The 18,587-nt window shown below is 51.6% G+C and overlaps 1 protein-coding gene across 4 annotated transcripts in view; it reads right to left on the bottom strand.

The window, feature by feature from the left end:
- CPT1A (carnitine palmitoyltransferase 1A) overlaps nt 1–18,587 on the bottom strand; it is a 59,381-nt gene that overhangs the window by 40,634 nt on the left and 160 nt on the right. For all 4 annotated transcript variants that reach the window (XR_014066175.1, XM_081531774.1, XM_081531775.1 and 1 more), the window contains exon 2: nt 147–300. Coding sequence is in view for 3 of the 4 variants with exons in the window: in XM_081531774.1 (XP_081387900.1) it covers nt 147–287 (141 nt within the window). In the remaining variant the exon portion in view is untranslated. The remainder of the gene's footprint in view (nt 1–146; nt 301–18,587) is intronic.

The following is an 18,587-nucleotide window of genomic DNA, read 5'->3' as shown; positions in this document are numbered from 1 at the left end:
CATGTAAAATTGTCTCACAGGCCTTACGGACCAGGAAACTATACATAAGGTGCCAATGATCATGGACACACTGAAACTTCAATAGAAACCGGAGTTCTCAAATAGGAAAGCGAATATTGTACAGATTGAAGCAAGTATCTGGAAACCTTGAATCTGATGAACTTCTTCTTCCAGGAATGAAGTCCAGACAGATAGATCTGCCTGAGGGCCTCATGGCTCATTCGGAGGTCGATGCCATCCGGAGTGACTGTGAACTGGAAGGCCACGGCTTGGTGGGCCTCCGCCATGGTCAGCGAGCTCCTGGAAAGACAAGGGTGAACAGAACATGGTGAGTGTTGACCAGACATTAGAAAACGCCTCGTTGTCATTGCTGTTGAGTCACTAAGTCGTGTCCCGACTCTTTGCGACCCCAAGGACTGTGGCCGGCCCGCCTCCTCTGTCCACAGGATTCCCAGGCAAGAATACTGGAGTGGGTTGCCATTTCCTTCGACAGGGAATCTTCCCGGCTGATGGATCAAACTGGTACCTCTTGCATTGGCAGGCGGGTTCTTTACCGATGAGCCACTGGGGAAGCCCCTATATAGACGTGTGATCCATTCTGAATTTGACCATTTCCTCCCACTTGATAAATTGAACATTACTCATTAACACACCTGGTTGTGGTTGCCCATCGCCTCTCCCCCTCTGCTCCAGCGGGATACAGACAACCCATCGCTGCCTCTGCTTGGAGGCGCTGGGTGGTCAGCAGAGTCCAGGAGCTGGAACCCCTCACCCCCAGGCCCTTGGCCATCCCACCAACCCTGCCTCCAGGCGATAGGCAGTCAGAGCCTCACCCGATCAGAATCCCGAATCCCAGGGCAGTTTAGCAACTTGCTGTGCCAGGTCAAATCCCATCCCTACCCACCAGGCAGCCTAGAGGCTGGCACAGAAAGTCCTCAAACACACCCATAACAGCCCTGATCCTTTATCTCAGGTGGGAACTGGGGTCAACACCACACACCTTGGCTACGCGGTAGCCACTCCACAAACCACTTTAGGTTCCAGAAGACTCCAGGAAAACCCAATGCACAGAACCCTGGGGCAGCGGGGCGGGCCTCCCTCCTGGAGACTTGGGAAATCAGACAGCTGCCACACTCATCCCCTGCAGGCCTGGCCCTCCCGGCTGGTTTCCAGCCTCTCCCAGGCAAGCGTATTTCATTTTCTTGCTGTAAATATTTGTCTCCTTTCACCTTCTTCCTTGACCAACTCCTGACTCACCTCTTCCCCCTTGGCCTCCCCGACATCAGCCCTCCCCCTACCTGCTGAAAGTGCGTGATGGCACCACCTCCTCCTAAACCCTGTGCCAACAAGCACACCTGCATCAATTCAGTTCAGTTCAGTTCAGTCGCTCAGTCGTGTCCGACTCTTTGGGACCCCATGAACCACAGCACCTCAGGCCTCCCTGTCCATCAACAACTCCCGGAGGCCACCCAAACCCATGTCCATCGAGTCGGTGATGCCATCCAGCCATCTCTTCCTCTGTCGTCCCCTTCTCCTCCTGCCCTCAATCTTTCCCAGCATCAGGGTCTTTTCCAATGAGTCAGCTCTTCGCATCAGGTGGCCCAAGTATTGGAGTTTCAGCTTCAACATCAGTCCTTCCAATGAACACCCAGGATTGATATCCTTTAGGATGGACTGGTTGGATCTCCTTGCAGTCCAAGGGACTCTCAAGAGTCTTCTCCAACACCACAGTTCAAAAGCATCAATTCTTCGACACTCAGCTTTCTTCACAGTCCATCTCTCACATCCATACATGACCACTAGAAAAACCATAGCCTTGACCAGACGGACCTTTGTTGGCAAAGTAATGTCTCTGCTTTTTAATATGCTGTCTAGGTTGGTCATAACCTTCCTTCCAAGGAGTAAGCGTCTTTTAATTTCATGGCTGCAGTCACCATCTGCAGTGATTTTGGAGCCCAGAAAAATAAAGTCAGCCACTGTTTCCACTGTTTCCCCATCTATCTGCCATGAAGTGATGGGACCGGATGCCATGATCTTAGTTTTCTGAATGTTGAGCTTTAAGCCAACTTTTTCACTCTCCACTTTCACTTTCATCAAGAGGCTCTTTAGTTCTTCTTCACTTTCTGCCATAAGGGTGGTGTCATCTGCACATATGAGGTTATTGATATTTTGTATGCACACCTGCATACAAACGAGGTAAAAGCTCATCAGTTCAGTTCAGTTGCTCAGTCGTGTCCAACTCTTTGCGACCCCATTGACTGCAGCATGCCAGGCTTCCCTGTCCATCAGCAACTCCCGGAGCTTCCTCAAACTCATGTTCATCAAGTCAGTGATGCCAAAGTTCGTAGTAAACCAGAATAAAACCCCAGAACTGTGAGTGTGTGTATCCCTAGCTCATGCTATTTTTCCTTTTCTCACCATGCAAGCCTCTTGGGCGCAGACATCAAACCCATCAAAATCAAGGGTAATGCGGTTTCAAAGATTTGTTGTTGTTCAGTCGCTAAGTCGTGTCCGACTCTTTGCGACCCCATGGACTGCAGCACGCCAGGCTTCGTCTCCTTCAGTATCTCCCAGAGTTTGCTCAAATTCATGTCCATTGAGTCTGTGAGGCCATCTACCATCTCATCCTCTGCCCCTCCCTTCTCCTTCTGCCTTCAATCTTTCCCAGCATCAGGGTCTTTTCCAACTGAGTTGGCCCTTTGCATCAGGTGGCCAAAGTATTGGAGCTTCAATTTCAGCGACAGTCCTTCCATGAATATTCAGGAGTGATTTCCTTTAGGATTGACTGGTTGGATCTCATTGCAGTCCAAGGGACTCTCAAGAGTCTTCTCCAACACCACAGTTCAAAAGCATGAATTCTTCAGTGCTCAGCCTTCTTTGTGGTCCAACTCTCACATTGGTACATGACTGGAAAAACCATAGCTTTGACTATACGGACCTTTGTTGGCAAAGTGATGTCTCTGCTTTTTAATACCCTGTCTGGGTTTGTCATAGCCTTTCTTCCAAGGAGCAAGCATCTTTTAATTTCATGGCTGCAGTCACCATCCGTAGTGATTTTGGAGCCCAAGAAAATGAAATCTGTCACTGTTTCCATTTTCTTTCCATCTATTTGCCATGAAGTGATGGGACTGAATGCCATGATCTTAATTTTTTGAATGTTGAGTTTTAAGCCAGCTTTTTCACTCTCCTCTTTCACTTTCATCAAGAGGCTCTTCAGTTTCTCTTCACTTTCTGCTATTAGGGTGGTGTCATCTGCATATCTGAGGTTATTGATATTTCTCCCAAAATCTTGATTCCAGCTTGCGTTTCATCCAGCCTGGCATTTAGAATGAGTTATTCTGCACAGAAGTTAAATAAGCAGGGTGACAATATACAGCCTTGTCACACTCCTTTACCAATCCTGAACCAGTTTCTTGTTCTGTGTCTGGTTCTAACCGATGTTTCTTGGCCCACATACAAGTTTCTCAGGAGGCAGGTAAGGTGGTCTGGGATTCCCATCTCTTTAAGAATTTTCCACAGTTTGTTGTGATCCACACAGCCAAAGGCTTTAGTGTAGTCCATAAAGCAGAAGTAGATGTTTTTCTGGAATTCCCTTGCTTTTTCTTCAGGAAATCAGAACAAGTGATCCCGGCTGTCACTCACTTGTCTGTTCAACAAGTGTGTGTTGACTGTCTCCTGCGTGCCAGCCAGCTGTCGAGAGGATGGAGATGCTGGCAGGAAAGGTCACCCTGCAGCTCAGACAGGGGGCAGGAAGAAGGGGGAGTGACAGAGAGGACCTCCCAAGTGACACGGAAGCCCAGAGGAAGGATCGGACAGAAGGCAAGATTTTGAGGATCGAAAGCAGACCTGTGAAACGGCTGGAGGTGCAGGCTGGCTGGGGTCAGGGCAGGGCTGAATTCAGAGGAAGGCTCAGAGGCAGCCGGGTTTCACGATTAGGGTGACGGGAAAGTATCAAGGGCCATGATTTGGGGGTGTCAGTTCCTGTGTCTGTTCCAAAGAAGACACAGGTATGTATGCCAAGTTGCTCAGTCGTGTCTGACTTTGCAATCCTATGGACTGTAGCCTGCCAGGCTCCTCTGTCCGAGAGATTCTCTGGGCAAGAACACCAGAGTGGGTTGCTGGGCCCTCCTCCAGGGGATATTCCCAACTCAGGGATCAAACCCAGGGTCTATGAATGTCTACTTGCATTGGCAAGCGGGGGGTCTTCACCACTAGTGCCACCTGGGAAGCCCAAAGAAGAACACGCTGGCTGCTGTATGGAGAGCCAGTGGACTGGGCGGGGCAGTGAAACCAGTAAGAAGCTGGGGCAGGTTTCCAAGGAGAGCATGGCTCACAGAGGGAATGGAGGGAGGACTCCCTGCAGACAGGTCTCAGAGGACCCTGGGGCCGGAGCCAGGACTGTGTGGGCTCCACCAGCCTCCCCAACACCGGGGAGCCACAGAGCAGGCTGGGCGAGGTGGGGGCTGGGAGTGGAGCATTCACCCCGGGGGCGGTGGATGGGGGGCACCCAGGCGGGGACGGTGGGGCCGAGGGAGAGGCTGGGATGGGCGGCCGAGAGCTCTGCTTGGATGGCCTTGAAAGAAAAGAGCAAGTCAGTAAAACTGCATCCACGCACGTGACCTTAGCCCAGTGCCACCTGCACAGCATTCAGGGACATTTACACGTGGGGATTCCCTGGCCGTCCAGTGGTTAGGACTCCGGGCCTTCACTGCTGAGGGTTCAATCCCTGGTTGGGGAACTAAGATCCCACAAGCCACATGGCGCAGCCAGGAAAAACAAAACCCTTTGCACACCGTTTACCTGGCATGGAGCAAACGTCCACAGCCCGGCCAATTTTGAAGACATAAATCCCATTTTTGAAAGCACCAAGATCTCTAAGCAAAAGCTTGCTACAAGCCAATTTAAACAGTTCAAGAGGGCACTCCAACCAACAGCTCGAATCCGTTTCTCAAAAAGCTACCCAAGGGGGCTCGAAGATTCTTCCAGAGCCTGAAGGTTAACTTAGCCTCTCCACTCATCAAAGCCTTGGAGTGAACACAAGTCTTACAAGAGATAAGAATTCTACATGGCATGCATCACAGCAAATACAATTGTGGCTACCCTTTCAATGATTTATCGGATCTTTCAAGGGCTTTACACAGAACAAGAAGGGATTATTAAAGGCAGTAGATTAAATATAGTGTCTAGTGTTTGTAGTCAATTCTCCCCAAAGATGTGTGCCCAGTGTTTGTTCACGGATCTAACCCCTGCTAGACAGGGGCAGACAGACTGAGTGTATTTGCAGCCTCCTTTTCTGAAGTCAGTGGCCTTAGCAGAACTCTCTGAAAACAGGTAACTAATAAGGACCTACTGGGGGCTTCCCTGGCAGTCCAGTAGCTAAGACTTCGCACTCCCGATGTGGGTGGCCCAGGTTCCAAGTACTGCAACTAAGAGTTCGCACAACTCAGTTAAGACCCAGCGCAGCCGAATAAATAAATGAATAAAAATAACTTTTTTTAAAAGGACCTACTATATAGTACAGGGAACTCTACTCAATACTCTGTTATAATGGCCTACATGGGAAAAGAATCTAAAAAAAGTGGACATGTGTATGTGTACAACTGACTCTGCCGTACACCTGAAGCTAACATTGTAAATCAACTATATTCTAAAACAAAATTATTAAAAAAAAAAAAAACAAAAAAAAACCACCTCCCTGAATTTAACTAGAGATTTGCTTGGTTCAGACTAAAAACTCTGTGTCTTAGGTGCCAAGCAGGAATTAGTGAATTGGATGACAAGGACTTAAGACGTTTCCTCTACAAATCTAATGAGTGAAAAATCCATCCTGGATCCTGGCATTCACAGCCTCGAACTTGGAGACATTTAGAATCGTAATACTGCCCCCTGAAGCCGCGAGGGTAATGCAAAGCAGAGATGCAGCAAAGGACCACTTCACACCCACCAGGATGGCAGCCATTAAGATGCAGAGAAATCGGGACCCTCGTGCATGGCTGGGGGGAATGCCAGTCTGGCAGCTCCTCGAACGGCCAAACGTAGTCACCATGTGACCCAGCAATTCCGCTCTCAGGCACATGCCCAGAAAACTGAAAACGTGTGTCCATACCCAAACCTGTACATGGATGTTCACAGTAGCGTTATTCATAATAACCAAAAAGTGGGAGCAACTCAAGCATCCTTCCACTGACGATGGGTAAAGAAAACGCGCTCTATCCATACAACAGGATGCTATTCACAGGCAATACAAAGGGATGAAGGATGAACCTTGAAAACCTGATGCCCAGTGAAAGCAGCCGGACACAGGAGACCACACGTTGCTGTTGTTCAGTCGCTCATTTGTGTCCGACTCTTTGCAACCCCATGGACTGCGGCAGGACAGACCACATGTTGAATGATTCCTGCTATGCTAAATGTCCAGAACAGGCAAAATCTACAGAGACAGAAAGCAGTGGCCGCCTAGGGCCAGGGGAAAGTGTGGCGGGGGAGGCTTAAAGGAGTGGAGGGCTTCTTTTGGGGGTGATGAAATGTTCCCAAATTGAGTGGGGTCACAGCTGCACACATTTGTGAATATACTAAAAATCACTGATGTGTACATGTTAGATGGGATGGGAATTATCTCCTATAAAGACTTGGGAATTCCCAGGTGGTCCAGTGGTTAGGAGGGGCTTCCCTTGTGGCTCAGTGGTAAAGAATCTGCCTGCCAATGCAGGAGACGTGAGTTCAATCCCTGGGTCAGGAGGATCCCCTGGAGAAGGAAATGGCAACCCACTCCAATATTCTTGCCTGGGAAATCCCATGGACAGAGAGGAGCCTGGCGGGGCTACAGTTTACAGGGTTGCAAAGAGTTGGACACAACTTAGCAACCAAACAAGGACACGTGAGAGTGGTGGGGACCTTGCCGACGGGTCACCGAGCTACCCCTCGGGATGTTTGCCTGGAGTCAATCATGGGCAGCCCCGCCGGAGCGGAACCAGGAAAGGGCCACCTAGGAGTGTCCCCCCCACACTGGTGACTCCACTTGGGAGCAAAGTGCCTCCAGGTGAGGCTGGGTGGGGGTGGGGAGGCGAGCCCAGGGCAAGGAGGCAGGCCAAAACAAACTCTTGGACACTCAGGAAATATGAGGAGCCCCAGTGAACAGGAAACGAAGGGGACAACAGAGGATGACTCTATGGATATGAGTTTGAGCAAGCTCTGGGAGTTGGTGATGGACAGGGAAGCGTGGCGTGCTGCAGTCCATGGGGTCGCAAAGAGTCAGAGGAGACTGAGCGACTGAACTGAACTGAACCAGCAACTTTACTATATTAATACAGCAGGATGTTTTCTATCTTGAATCAGCAGAGACTGCCAACACAGTAGAGCAAGGAATCGCCCCTACACACCCTTTTCCTGGAAGGAACAGATACTAATACTTCGCCGTGCTGACCAGAGGCTGCCTTGTCCCCAACCCTCCCTTCCTGGTCCACCTCCCTGGAGCCCTAAGGCACCCCTGCCCCGCTGGCACGGCCCTGGCTGTCTCTGTGAGCACAGCTGGGAACCCCAACACGCCGCGAGAGGAAGGGCCCTGGGGCCAGCTGGCAAGCTGGGCCTGTGTCTGGATCCGGGCCACTTATGCTGGACAGCTTCTTCTCTGGATCCCTTCAACCTTCCAGGATGAAGTCAAAAGGCACTTCAGGGTCCCAGGGTCAGGCGAGCAGGCATACATGGTGTGCAGCCTACGCCATGTGCCAGCCCAACCTCCAGCTTCCTCTCCCTTCTGGGCAAGATCACCAGGCACGCAGACTGTCTTACCGGTTCATCCCCTGGGGGTCCTCTTCCAGCCCCCTTGCACCAGGAGTTGGTCACCCACAGGGCCCTGCCCGGGGCCTGGACTTGTATCAGTGCAGATGACTCGCTTCAAGCCCCGCTGGTGCCAGAACAAGTCAACTGAAAACCCATCTTGCATCCTTCCCACACCCTCCCGCCATCACTCCTTGAAACACCTCCACCACCTGTCATGCCTGGACACGAACGGGTTGGGGTGGTCCTCACTCCATGCCCCACCTACTGATTTGGGGGTGGTACGATGCCCCTCCCCCCAAGGATCACTCCCACCTCCACCCCCACCCCTGGGTGGAGAGAGGTGGCTTCCCTGGGGACAAGGTATACTCCGGCATGACCGCTGGGACCCACCCACAGAATGTGCACCTGTGCCCCAGGGTCTTGAGAGGCTGGAGGAGAGGAGAAGACATGTCATTCTCTTGTTCCTGCAAACAATCACTGGGCAAAGATTGGAGGCCCTCTGACAAGAACCCTGAGCTGGAGGGAACGGAGGGACAGCAGGAGCACCTCCTGGGAGCATTGGCTGGCCGCTCCTCCCCCCAAGGTCTGGCTGGGTGATGGGAGAAGACCCTTGGGGACTATTCCTGATGCGAGGTCACCTCTTGCCGTCCGTGCCCAGATAGCTCAGGGGTAAACCGGAGGTGGCAGCTGATGGCAGCAAGCCCTCAGCTGCAGGGAGACATCCAGTGATTGATCCGACGCACTGAAAGCAAAGCCCTCTCTGTGTGTGCGTGTCTGCAGTGGGGCTGTCCATGAGTGTGTGCTAAGTCACTTCAGTCGTGTCCGACGCTCTTGTGACCCCATGGACTGTAGCCCACCAGGCTCCTCTGTCCATGGGATTCTCCAGGCAAGGATACTGGAGTGGGTTGCCATGCCCTCCTCCAGGGGGTCTTCCTGACCCAGGGATAGAACCCAGGTCTCCTGCATTGCAGGTGGATTCTTTACCACCAGCGCCTCGTGGGGAGCCCCTGCAGTGGGGCTACAGACCCATTTATTCTCCCTGGCAGGACAGAAATCGCTTCCAGGTGCATCACGCGGAGAGCGCCCACCTGGAGCCCCACCTGCTGGTGCCCGTGCACAAAGAGCTCCACCTGGGACACACCTGGGTGCCACTGCCAGCCCCGCCCATCTTGGCTGAACGTGAACCCTGGGACGGTGCCACCTTGGAAACCAGGAGGGCCACTAGAGGAGAGAGACTGTCACGAAGGTCTGTTCCAGGGCACTTAAGCACCTTATGCTAATCTGCTCCAGGAAAACACCAAGATCCAGAATAAGATGCCCCGGTTGAGCATAACAACCTATTTATTGCCATTTTAAAAATTCACACCTCTGGTCTTAAATTCCTTCCCAAGCTCAGGCCCCCCGGCCACCTCCTCTCTGGCCAGGTCCACCCACCGGTCCTGCTCTGTTGCCAGGGAACTCTGATTCACAGCTGGGGTGCCTTCCACCCATTTTTTAAAATTTCTTTCTCTGCTTCACACCTGGCTCACAGCTCCCTCTCCCCGGTGCCTGCCTTGGAATCCACATTCTGGAAGCACAGGAAATCTATCAGTTACATCCAGCAATTTCAGCTGTACTTGCTGTGAAAATGACTTTCACTTGGCAATTGTTCATTTAATCTCTCATCATAAGCTGTAAAGCTCCCCAGGACACAAATCCTTGTTGAATTCTCTGAACAAACCACAAGTCCACAGACAGTTCTCCAATCTGGGGGAAAATGCTGCACGCATCAATCGATTTTGGTAAAATTACCTTCATTTTAACAGTGTTGCCCAAAGCCAGCCCCAAAATTCTTAGCCAATGAACTGGTCTGTACTTTGTTTTTCAAATGTGTCACCGCAGCCAATCCTTCAAACAAAAGCCTTTCACCTTGGAAGCCGGTGGCCTGCAAATCCTAACACTGGTCTTGTAATCAAGAAGTCATTCACAAGACTTTCTGTTTCCCTCAAGGATATCTGGCTTCCTTCAAAGCCAGTCCCGTCCCCCCCCCCCCCCCCACTGTGGTTCTGCAACAGGCAGCAGGAAAGGAGGTGAAAGGTCATCCAATGCAAAGTGCAGGTCAACACTTCAAAAAGGCCTGGGGGGAAACTGAGATGTGAAGTCACCTCTATAATACAAAGTAAACAATAAAAATTTGCCATGTGACAGCAGACTTTCAAGAAAACTTCATAGCAATGGAAATGCACAATAAATTACGTGTTGTCAGAAGTTTTTCAATACAGTCTTGAAATTAACAGATGCTGAAGCTCCAATCCTTTGGCCACCTGATGCAAAGAGCTGACTCATTGGAAAAGACCCACATGCTGGAAAAGATTGAGGGCAAGAGGAGAACAGGGTGACAGAGGATGAGATGGTTGGATGGCATCACCGATTCAATGGACATGAGTTTGAGCAAACTCCGGGAGACAGTGAAGGTCAGGGAAGATTGGTGTGCTGCAGTCCATGGGGTCACAAAGAGTTGGACACGACTTAGCGACTGAACAACAAAGAAGTCTTTCAATATAGTCTTGAAACCAACAACTAAGGAGAGAGGTAGCTCACAGGTAGAGAGATAGATAAATAGGGCATACAGACTAATTTTTTGCTATTAACAATGAAGATACAAAACATTCTTTCTACTGAAGTGTTTGGCATATGCCAGACAATGTGATGCATATTTTATTTGCATTAACCCATTTAACCCCCACTAGAATTCTAGGATTTACTGATGCTGTCTCATTTACTAAGACCAAGGCTTGCATGTCAAGAAACTTGCCCAAGGTCACAGCAAAGCTGGGAATCAGGCCCAGGTCCAACTCCAAGTTAAGTGGTAAGCATTCCGTACAAAGTTCCACTTAAGATTTCTAAAGTTACGACACAGAAAAATTAGGTCACTCTATCGTAAGCAAAATGAGGTGACTGCAACCAGCAGTAAAAGGACAGAAACTGCAAACTCGGCAGGGGCCAACTCTCAAATTATTCCCATGCTCCAGTCTTCCCGCTAGAATTGCACAATTCACAAGCCCAAAGAAGCAGGCCTTGCCTTCTGTTAAAACCCATCTCATCCAGCAGCAAACAACTGAGCTGGAAATCCTCTGAGAAGAGGTCACCCCCAGGAAGTGATAGCTGAGCGCAGCACGAATACCAGGCAGGGTCTCCAGGGGCACAGCGGCACAGCCGGTATCCCTCACCAGGGGGAGGCTGAAGGACATCCCAGCCCCTTTTTACAAAAAGCAACAAAATTTATGCCCTGGCTTCCCTGGTGGCTCAGTGGTCAAGAATTCGCCTGCCAGTGGGTTCGATTCCTGGGTTGGCAAGATACCCTGGAAAAGGAAATGGCAACCTACTCCAACATTCTTGGCTGGGAAACCTCATGGACAGAAAAGTTTGATGTGCTACAGTCCGTGGGGTCGCAAAGAGTAGGACATGACTTTGTGACTAAACAACATTTATGGCTGCCTTGGGTCTTAGTTTTGACATGTGGGACCTAAGTTCCCCAATAAGGAGTCAAACCTGTGTCTCCTGCAGTGGAAGGCAGATTCTTAACCACTGGATCACCAGGGAAGTCCCTGGAAACCCTCTTGAGAGAAGCTACTGCAGGCGGAGAATGTGTAGCATCATCTTTGGCTGAAAGCAGAGCAATTATTTTATCATCAACAACATATATTCTTCTATTGTCTGGTAACCAGTGCCTGGGAGGGTTCTACTTGGCTACACAAAGCTGGTTCTGCCCTCCAGGACTGGCACCAACTTGGGGAAACTGTATTCCTGCCATGGTTGATGGCCAAGGCGGTCTCCAGGCTGACCTCAGCACTGCTCCCCAGAGCACTTCAAGGAAAGCACCAGGAAGGCTCAGGAAGGCTTCTCCAGCCTAGGAGGTTCATGACTCTTGTTCCGTTCTTGCTGACTTACTCTCTAGTATTTAGTATTCAGCCTTTCGGCTGATGATAAGAGTGAGAGGTTAGGTGCGGGCAAAAATTATCAGTAACGGGAAGACAACGTGAAAGGGCTCCTCTGTACTTGAGTGTAGGCGCTCAGTCCCCGTGCACTCACGAGCCACGTGCTTATTCCCCTGCAGACGTGACTCACTGTAGTTGTGCTCTTGTGCTTTTTCAGTAAGTGTGTACACAAACAAATTACTCTTTCCCTAATCTGATGGAGGTAAGAATGAGACTCAGGGCGAGTCCCAGATGGCTCAGAGGCAAAGAATCCACTTGCCAGTGCAGGAGACAAGGGTTCGAGCCCTGATCTGGGAAGATCCCACACGCCGTGGAGCCACTAAGCCCCTGCTCTGCAACAAGGGGTGCCGCCGCAGCACGGAGCCTGCATACCAACAGCTAGAGAGCAGCCCCTGCCAACCACCACTAGAGAAAAGCCCAGGCAGCAACGAAGACCCAGCACAGCCATAAATAGATAAATAAGATTATTTAAAAAAGAATGTGGGACTCAGGACGCAGAATCCCCCTGTAAATTCTGGGGAGGGCTCTGTGCACAGGAAAGGGGCAGGCATTTTCGTTCATGAAGGGCTGCATCTTGAATTCATGACTGAGCGCGCAATAACCGCATTATTTAATAACCACCTTATTTAAACTGGCCCCATGTTTCATTCCTCACAGTGAAGTATATCATAATAAACTATTCACATTTACAGGGTAAAGATGCTGAGTCAAGGCAGATTACAGGGGAATTCTGCATTATTATCGTTTTTTCTATGGCTCTTGATAAACAACAGCTTTTGCCTACAGAGCTGCTGTAAAAATAAAGCAAATTCAAATGTAAGCCTTATACTGTGCCATATCCACAAGTGATGATTAATCAGATAAATCTTTGCCAGGAAAAAAATTGAGGAAAGGTCATCGAGGGCCATATCTTTATAAGGAAAATACCGAATGTCTTGGGGACTCCCTGGTGGCCCAGGGGTTAAGACTCTGTGCTTCCACTGCAGGGGGCACAGGTTGGATCCCTGGTCTGGGAACTGTTGGGTGGCACTAGTGGTAAAGAACCCGCCTGTGAATTCAGGAGACAAAAGAGACTCGGGAAGATCCCCTGGAGTAGAAAATGGTAATCTACTCCAGTATTCTTGCCTGGAGAATCCCCATGGACAGAAGAGCCTGGCGGGCTACAGTCCATAGGGTCGCACAGGGTCAGGCACGACCGAAGTGACTTAGCATGCATGCAGGCACTGGAATAATGTCCTAGAAGTCCTTCACTGGAAGGACTGATGCTCAAACGGAAACTCCAATCCTTTGGCTACCCTGATTCGAAAAGCCGACTCACTGGAAAAGACCCTGATGTTGGGAAAGATAGACAGCAGGAGGAAAGGGGGACGACAGAGGATGAGATACGTTTGGATGGCATCACCGACTCAATGGACACAAGTTTGACCAAACTCAGGGAGACAGAAGGACAGGGAAGCCTGGCATGCCACAGTCCACGGGGTCACAAAGAGTCAGATGCAACTGAGGGACTGAACAATGACAACAAGGCATGAGGCGTGGCCAATAGAAAAGAAAAAAAGAAAATACAGAATTTGGCAGGCCCCAATTAACTGCGCTACCTATTCAGGTGTTTTTCTCTGGATGCCCACCCAGAAGGACCCCCTCCAGACTGGCCGATATCAACACAATGGTCTGAGGAGCTGGGTGGGGCACGCATCCACCCAAGAGAGTTTGCAGAACCTCTCCTCCCCACCAGGGAGTAGTTCCCTCCAAAACCTTGGCGGGGGGAGGAGTGCCCTGTATTTGCCACCCATGTGCTTCTCCTTTGCACCCAAAAGTGCAACTGAACTGGTCAAACCACGTGTTCCAATCTGGGGACTGTAGAAGGCAGCTGTACCCATAAAACCTGCCTACAGCCAAGGGATTCACACCCTGGAAACTACTCTCACATCTGGCCCTTTTGGGACCCACATAAAACTCCCATGAGACAAGATGACAGGTGTCAGAGGCACCGCCTTAGAGAGGAGGAAATGGAGACCCAGAAACACACACAGCTGATTTGGCATCATGTCCAGCAGGCCCGTGGGTGGGGGAGCACCAACGCCCAGGCCCTCGGCCTGCACAGTGGTCTGGGAAGCAGCCTGTTAGAGGAGGGGGCAGAGCTTCGGAGAACACAGATGGAGGCTCAGATTCCAGCTCTGCCACGCACTCAGATGTGTGTGTGTGTGGCCCAGAGCAAATGTCACCGCCATTCATAAGATCTGTTTCCTGGCAAATTAAGTATGCACATTGCCCATAGCTCACATCAGGCCTTCAGCGCAGGAACACACTCTGTACCTTCCCAACTGTAGCCACAGGCCAGCAGCAGTCCTCCAAGAATGTAGGTTGCCATGTGGGTCCCATCCCGCCTCTTGCCACTGTGCTTGATACCTCCACTAAACATCTTTGACATTTAACAGCATCATTGCTATACTTCACTCTGCACAACAATGTATGCTGGCGACAGTTGAAAGAAACCAAAATTCTGAGCATCACCGACTCAATGGACCTGAGTTTGAGTAAGCTCCAAGAGTTGGTGATGGACAGGGAGGCCTGGCGTGCTGCAGTCCATGGGGTCGCAAAGAGTCGGACACGACTGAGCGACTGAACTGAACTGAAATCTTTTAAAAAGGGCACAGATGAGCTGACACTTGGGGAAAAATCGGTGATACAGGTATAATCTTACAAATGAAGTATTTCAGAAAAAGCAAAGTCCAAGTTACGGTATATGACAATATTTTTAAAGGCAAGGTTATTTTGTGTTTGCTTTTAGTACAAACATGTACTACTTGTTTAACTGTGTGGGAGGGAGTGACTCCTTAGAAAGTCACTGTCTGTCTTTAAGGAGCTTACTCCCCTCCCCACCAGGGTGTTGGAACACAACCTAACATATCGTGCTGAATGCTGCGTGTGTGCTGGGGGTCAAGGGCCTTGGGACCCCAGAGGAAGCCAGTATACTGGTGGGAGAGGAGGATCCTGACCCCTTGATGTAGGGAAGGGCAGGGCTGGCGGGAGTCCCTGACCCCAGTAATAACAAGGTGAAGCAAGGCTCCCCAAGGAGACTCAACTGCCCCCAAAGGTCCCTCACCACCTTAGGAGAGTGTAGCAATGCAGGGGAGGGACTTCCCTGGTGGTCCAGTGGCTAAGACATTGAGTGCTTCAAATGCAGGGGGCCCAGGTTCGATCCCTGGTTAAGGAACTAGATCCCACATGACGCAACTAAGAGTTCACAGGCTGCAACGAAAGATCCCGCATTACGCAAAGGAAACCGAAGCTCCCGAGTGTCAAACTAAGACCCGGTGCAGCCAAAAAAATATTTAAAAAAAAAAAAAGAAAGAAAGAAAAGAAAACCCCACAACAATCCAGGGAAGAAAGGGACTCAAACTTTACCTCGCTCATTCAACAAATACCTGAATGCCTGCTCTGGCTCATGGAAATGGGGAGGAAGGCAAGTTCAAGAGCCATCTAGGAAGCAGAAGCCGCAGTGCAGCTTAGGGGCCAGTTGGGAAGAATCTAGGAGGACCCTGACCTCCTGGGACATGTGAGTGAACCACCACATCCAGGGTAGGAACAATTCCTTTCCTTTCTACCTAGAGAACTTGGTGTCCAACAATCAGCTGATAAGCCCTCAGAAGTTGAGCCTGGCTGCCCTGCTTCCCACCCCTCCATGGGGCCATTGCCCTACTGTAGCGCAACTACTTTCAATTATTAACTTCCCGAAACATTGTTGGACATCAAAACAACTCACATGCAAAAAAAAAAAAAGTAAAGGGCATTCCACAGTCACCTTACCCAAGAAGGTCAAGTTGGCCTCAGTCCAGGGCCTGCTGGGAATGCAGTGTCCACCTAATATTTGCTTGGGGCAAAAGGTGAAGTTCACAAAAGGCAGCAAAATAATAAGAAATCAACAAGCAGAAAATATTCCTTATCTGTGTTAACTAGCAGATTTTCTTTTAAATGCCCTGTACAGCCTAGACTATCTCTGCAGTTGTCAAAGAAACAATAGGGGTAGCTTCTGGAGAGGGGCACGAGAGAGGCAGCCAGTTCTGTGCTGAATTCCCATTGGTACCCACTTTGTTTTGCATCCTGGGCTTGTATTACCTATTTTTTTAAACAGAAAAGTCCTCGTAGGCAAAGCTCAAAAGAGGGGCTCGAGCAGAGGCCTCGTTGAAGCTAGGAGACAGAGAATCTCCGAAACACACTAGAAACAGACCAGCTGGAACAATAATTTTATTCTTAAAAGCAGCAATTTTTTCCGGAATTCAAAGTGCAGGCTTCCAGCGGCAGCAGCACCCGGTCGGGTCTGCCAACAACAACCATGCACAGTGACTAAACACTTTTTTCCAACAAAGGAAAAAATGCATCCGATCAAAGTGCAGAAGCCCCGGAGCGGGAGCGCGTTTCCGCCTCCCACCTTCCCACCGCCTTCAGACTCCAGGCTGCGACTTTAATTGCTCGCTTGGAAGGAGTCCTCGCCGCCGCCGCCGGCAACTGCGGTCGGCGCGCCCCGCCCCTCCCGCGGGCGTCACGTGACGGCTGAGAAAAGTAGGGGAAAGGTTACGGCGAGCCCCGCCCCCGGCCTGGCGCGTCCCGGGCGCGCAGATCCTGTTCCACCGGCCCGGCCCACAGAGACGTTCCGCAGCGAGCTGGCGCGCGTCGCCAGCGCTGTCACCCCGGAGGCAGCAGGCGACAGAAAGCGCCTTTGGGTGGGAAGGCCTGCGTGGTCAACCTTGGGGGCAGCGAAGAGCCTGGTGTCCCCGAAGACAACCCACGTCAGAAGGGCGGCACCGCGCCCCGCGAGCGCACGGCGCCTCCGGAAGGGGCTCACCGCGAAGCCTGAGAACAATTAACGGTGCTTCCATGAACCGGCGCGCGGGGCCAGGGTTGCGTAAGTCCGCGCCCTCGCCCCAGGACTCCTCGGACACCCAGGCTTGACCGCTCGGTGACCACGGGCCCGGGGCTAAGGGCGGCAGCGACGGCAGGTGCATTTCCTTCACCTCTTGTTTTCAGTACAAACTCGAAAGGTTATTTGGGCCGGTGCCGGACGCCCAATTTCTGCCAGTCTGATAGAGTACGTGCACGCCTCAAGGAGGCCCTTTTTCCGATTCTCACAGCTGTTCAGATGGAGTTCAGCATTCAAGATCAGATCTCGCCACACATCTTAGGAAGGAAACTGTCATTTACATACGCAAAGGAGCCCTGGGGCCCGCAGAGGCAGAACCACCCCAAACTCGGCAAGAATGCAGCCTCCAGTTCCTATCACAACTAAACACTCCCCTGCCTCCACGATAAACAGTATCACCTTAAATAATTTGGAAGGGTGGGGGGGCTGATGCTTGCTGGCATTAAAAAAAAAAAAAAGGCCAGTGTGCTCGACCCTTTTTTATTCATTTGGCTTGGGGTTTAGAAGGAAGTAAACCTGCTTGAATATCTGGAATGGCCAGAAACCGGACTCCTGTGTGAGAAAATGGTATAACAACAGCGAAAGGTGTAACAAAATACACGTTTCCAGAGGTAACTTCATTTTATTAGGTAACTTACAAAGTTAACAGTTCCCTACTAAAATCTGCCCTTCAATATTTTAATATCACATGGAGCGCAGAGGAGCCGAGAGTAATTACGAGTTGGGAATATTAAATTTGCTCTGTATTCTACCTGATGACTCGAGATTTTTAACTCTTGGAGTGAAAAGAGTACTATCATCCTTCTCTTTGGCTTTAACGGAAGTCAACCACCGATTTACAATATAAAGACGCAGACCCACGGTCTTTTCAAACAAAACGAAAGGGACTGGCTGTCGGCTCGCCTAGGGAGTTGGGGTTAGGGACGGACGGAGCCCGGGATGCTCCACCGCCCTGACCACGCCGTCCGGGCTCGCAGGCCAAGTTCGCCCAGGCCTGGTCACGTGAGGCCCCCCACACCCTCCCACCGCCCGCGAGTCAGTTCTCTGCCCCGGCACGACCTTGGGCAGCCTCCGCGCCCACCTGCCCTAGACCGCGCGCCGCACGCGGGGATGGAGGACACTCGCGAGCGGGGACCCAGGCCCGGCGCCCCGTTTCGAATGCACCTAGGACGCTCGGACTGCGCCTGAGTCCCAGCGCCAAGGGCGTGTCCCCACGGCTGCACTGCGGGGGCGGACGCCTGGAGGGGGGTCGCGGCGTCCTTCTGAGTCCCTGGCGTCCCTCTGGCTCCCGCTTGGGACCGGCCCGCGATCCGGCGACGGCACCCCAGACCCAATCCACCCCAGGAGGGGGAGGGATGGGGCGAGATCGAGAAAGGATCCGCAGCGCCCTGCTCAAGTCCCCTGCCAGGTCCGGAGGGCTGAGCATCACTCCCGCTGCCCTACTGCGGATCCCCAGACCCAAACCACTTCGGCAAGGGGAGTAGGGTACAGGAAGGGGAGAGGGAGGCGGCGGTCCTGGTGGTCCCCGGCCGGGGACATCGTGCCAAGTCCGGAGAGTCAGGCACCCCGCCAGCTCCCGCACGGTACCTGTCCCCAGGCCGACCGACCCTAGGACTGACCCCCAGACCCAAACTACCCACTCCTTGAAAGTGAGGGTGAGATAGGAAGGGAAAAGGAGCCGGTGGCCTTAAAGGCCCCCGGCCGGAGACGTCCTGCTAAATTCGAAGGGCTGAGCATCCCTAACCTGCAGCCGCACCGGATTGCTCTCCTACACCGCGACCCTGGCACGGACCCCCTAGACCTGGTCCACTGCGGGGGATGTGGAGTCCCTCCTCGCTCCAGTTTCGAGCTCTCCACGAACCCCGCGTCCCTCGGCAGCCCCAGCCCAAGAAGTGACCCCGGCCCGCCTC

Source organism: Giraffa tippelskirchi, chromosome 10, assembly GCF_054371585.1.
Source record: "Giraffa tippelskirchi isolate mGirTip1 chromosome 10, T2T-mGirTip1v1.2.pri, whole genome shotgun sequence".
In the NCBI taxonomy this organism is placed as follows: Eukaryota; Metazoa; Chordata; class Mammalia; order Artiodactyla; family Giraffidae; genus Giraffa; species Giraffa tippelskirchi.
This window is presented reverse-complemented; position numbering and strand designations above follow the sequence as displayed.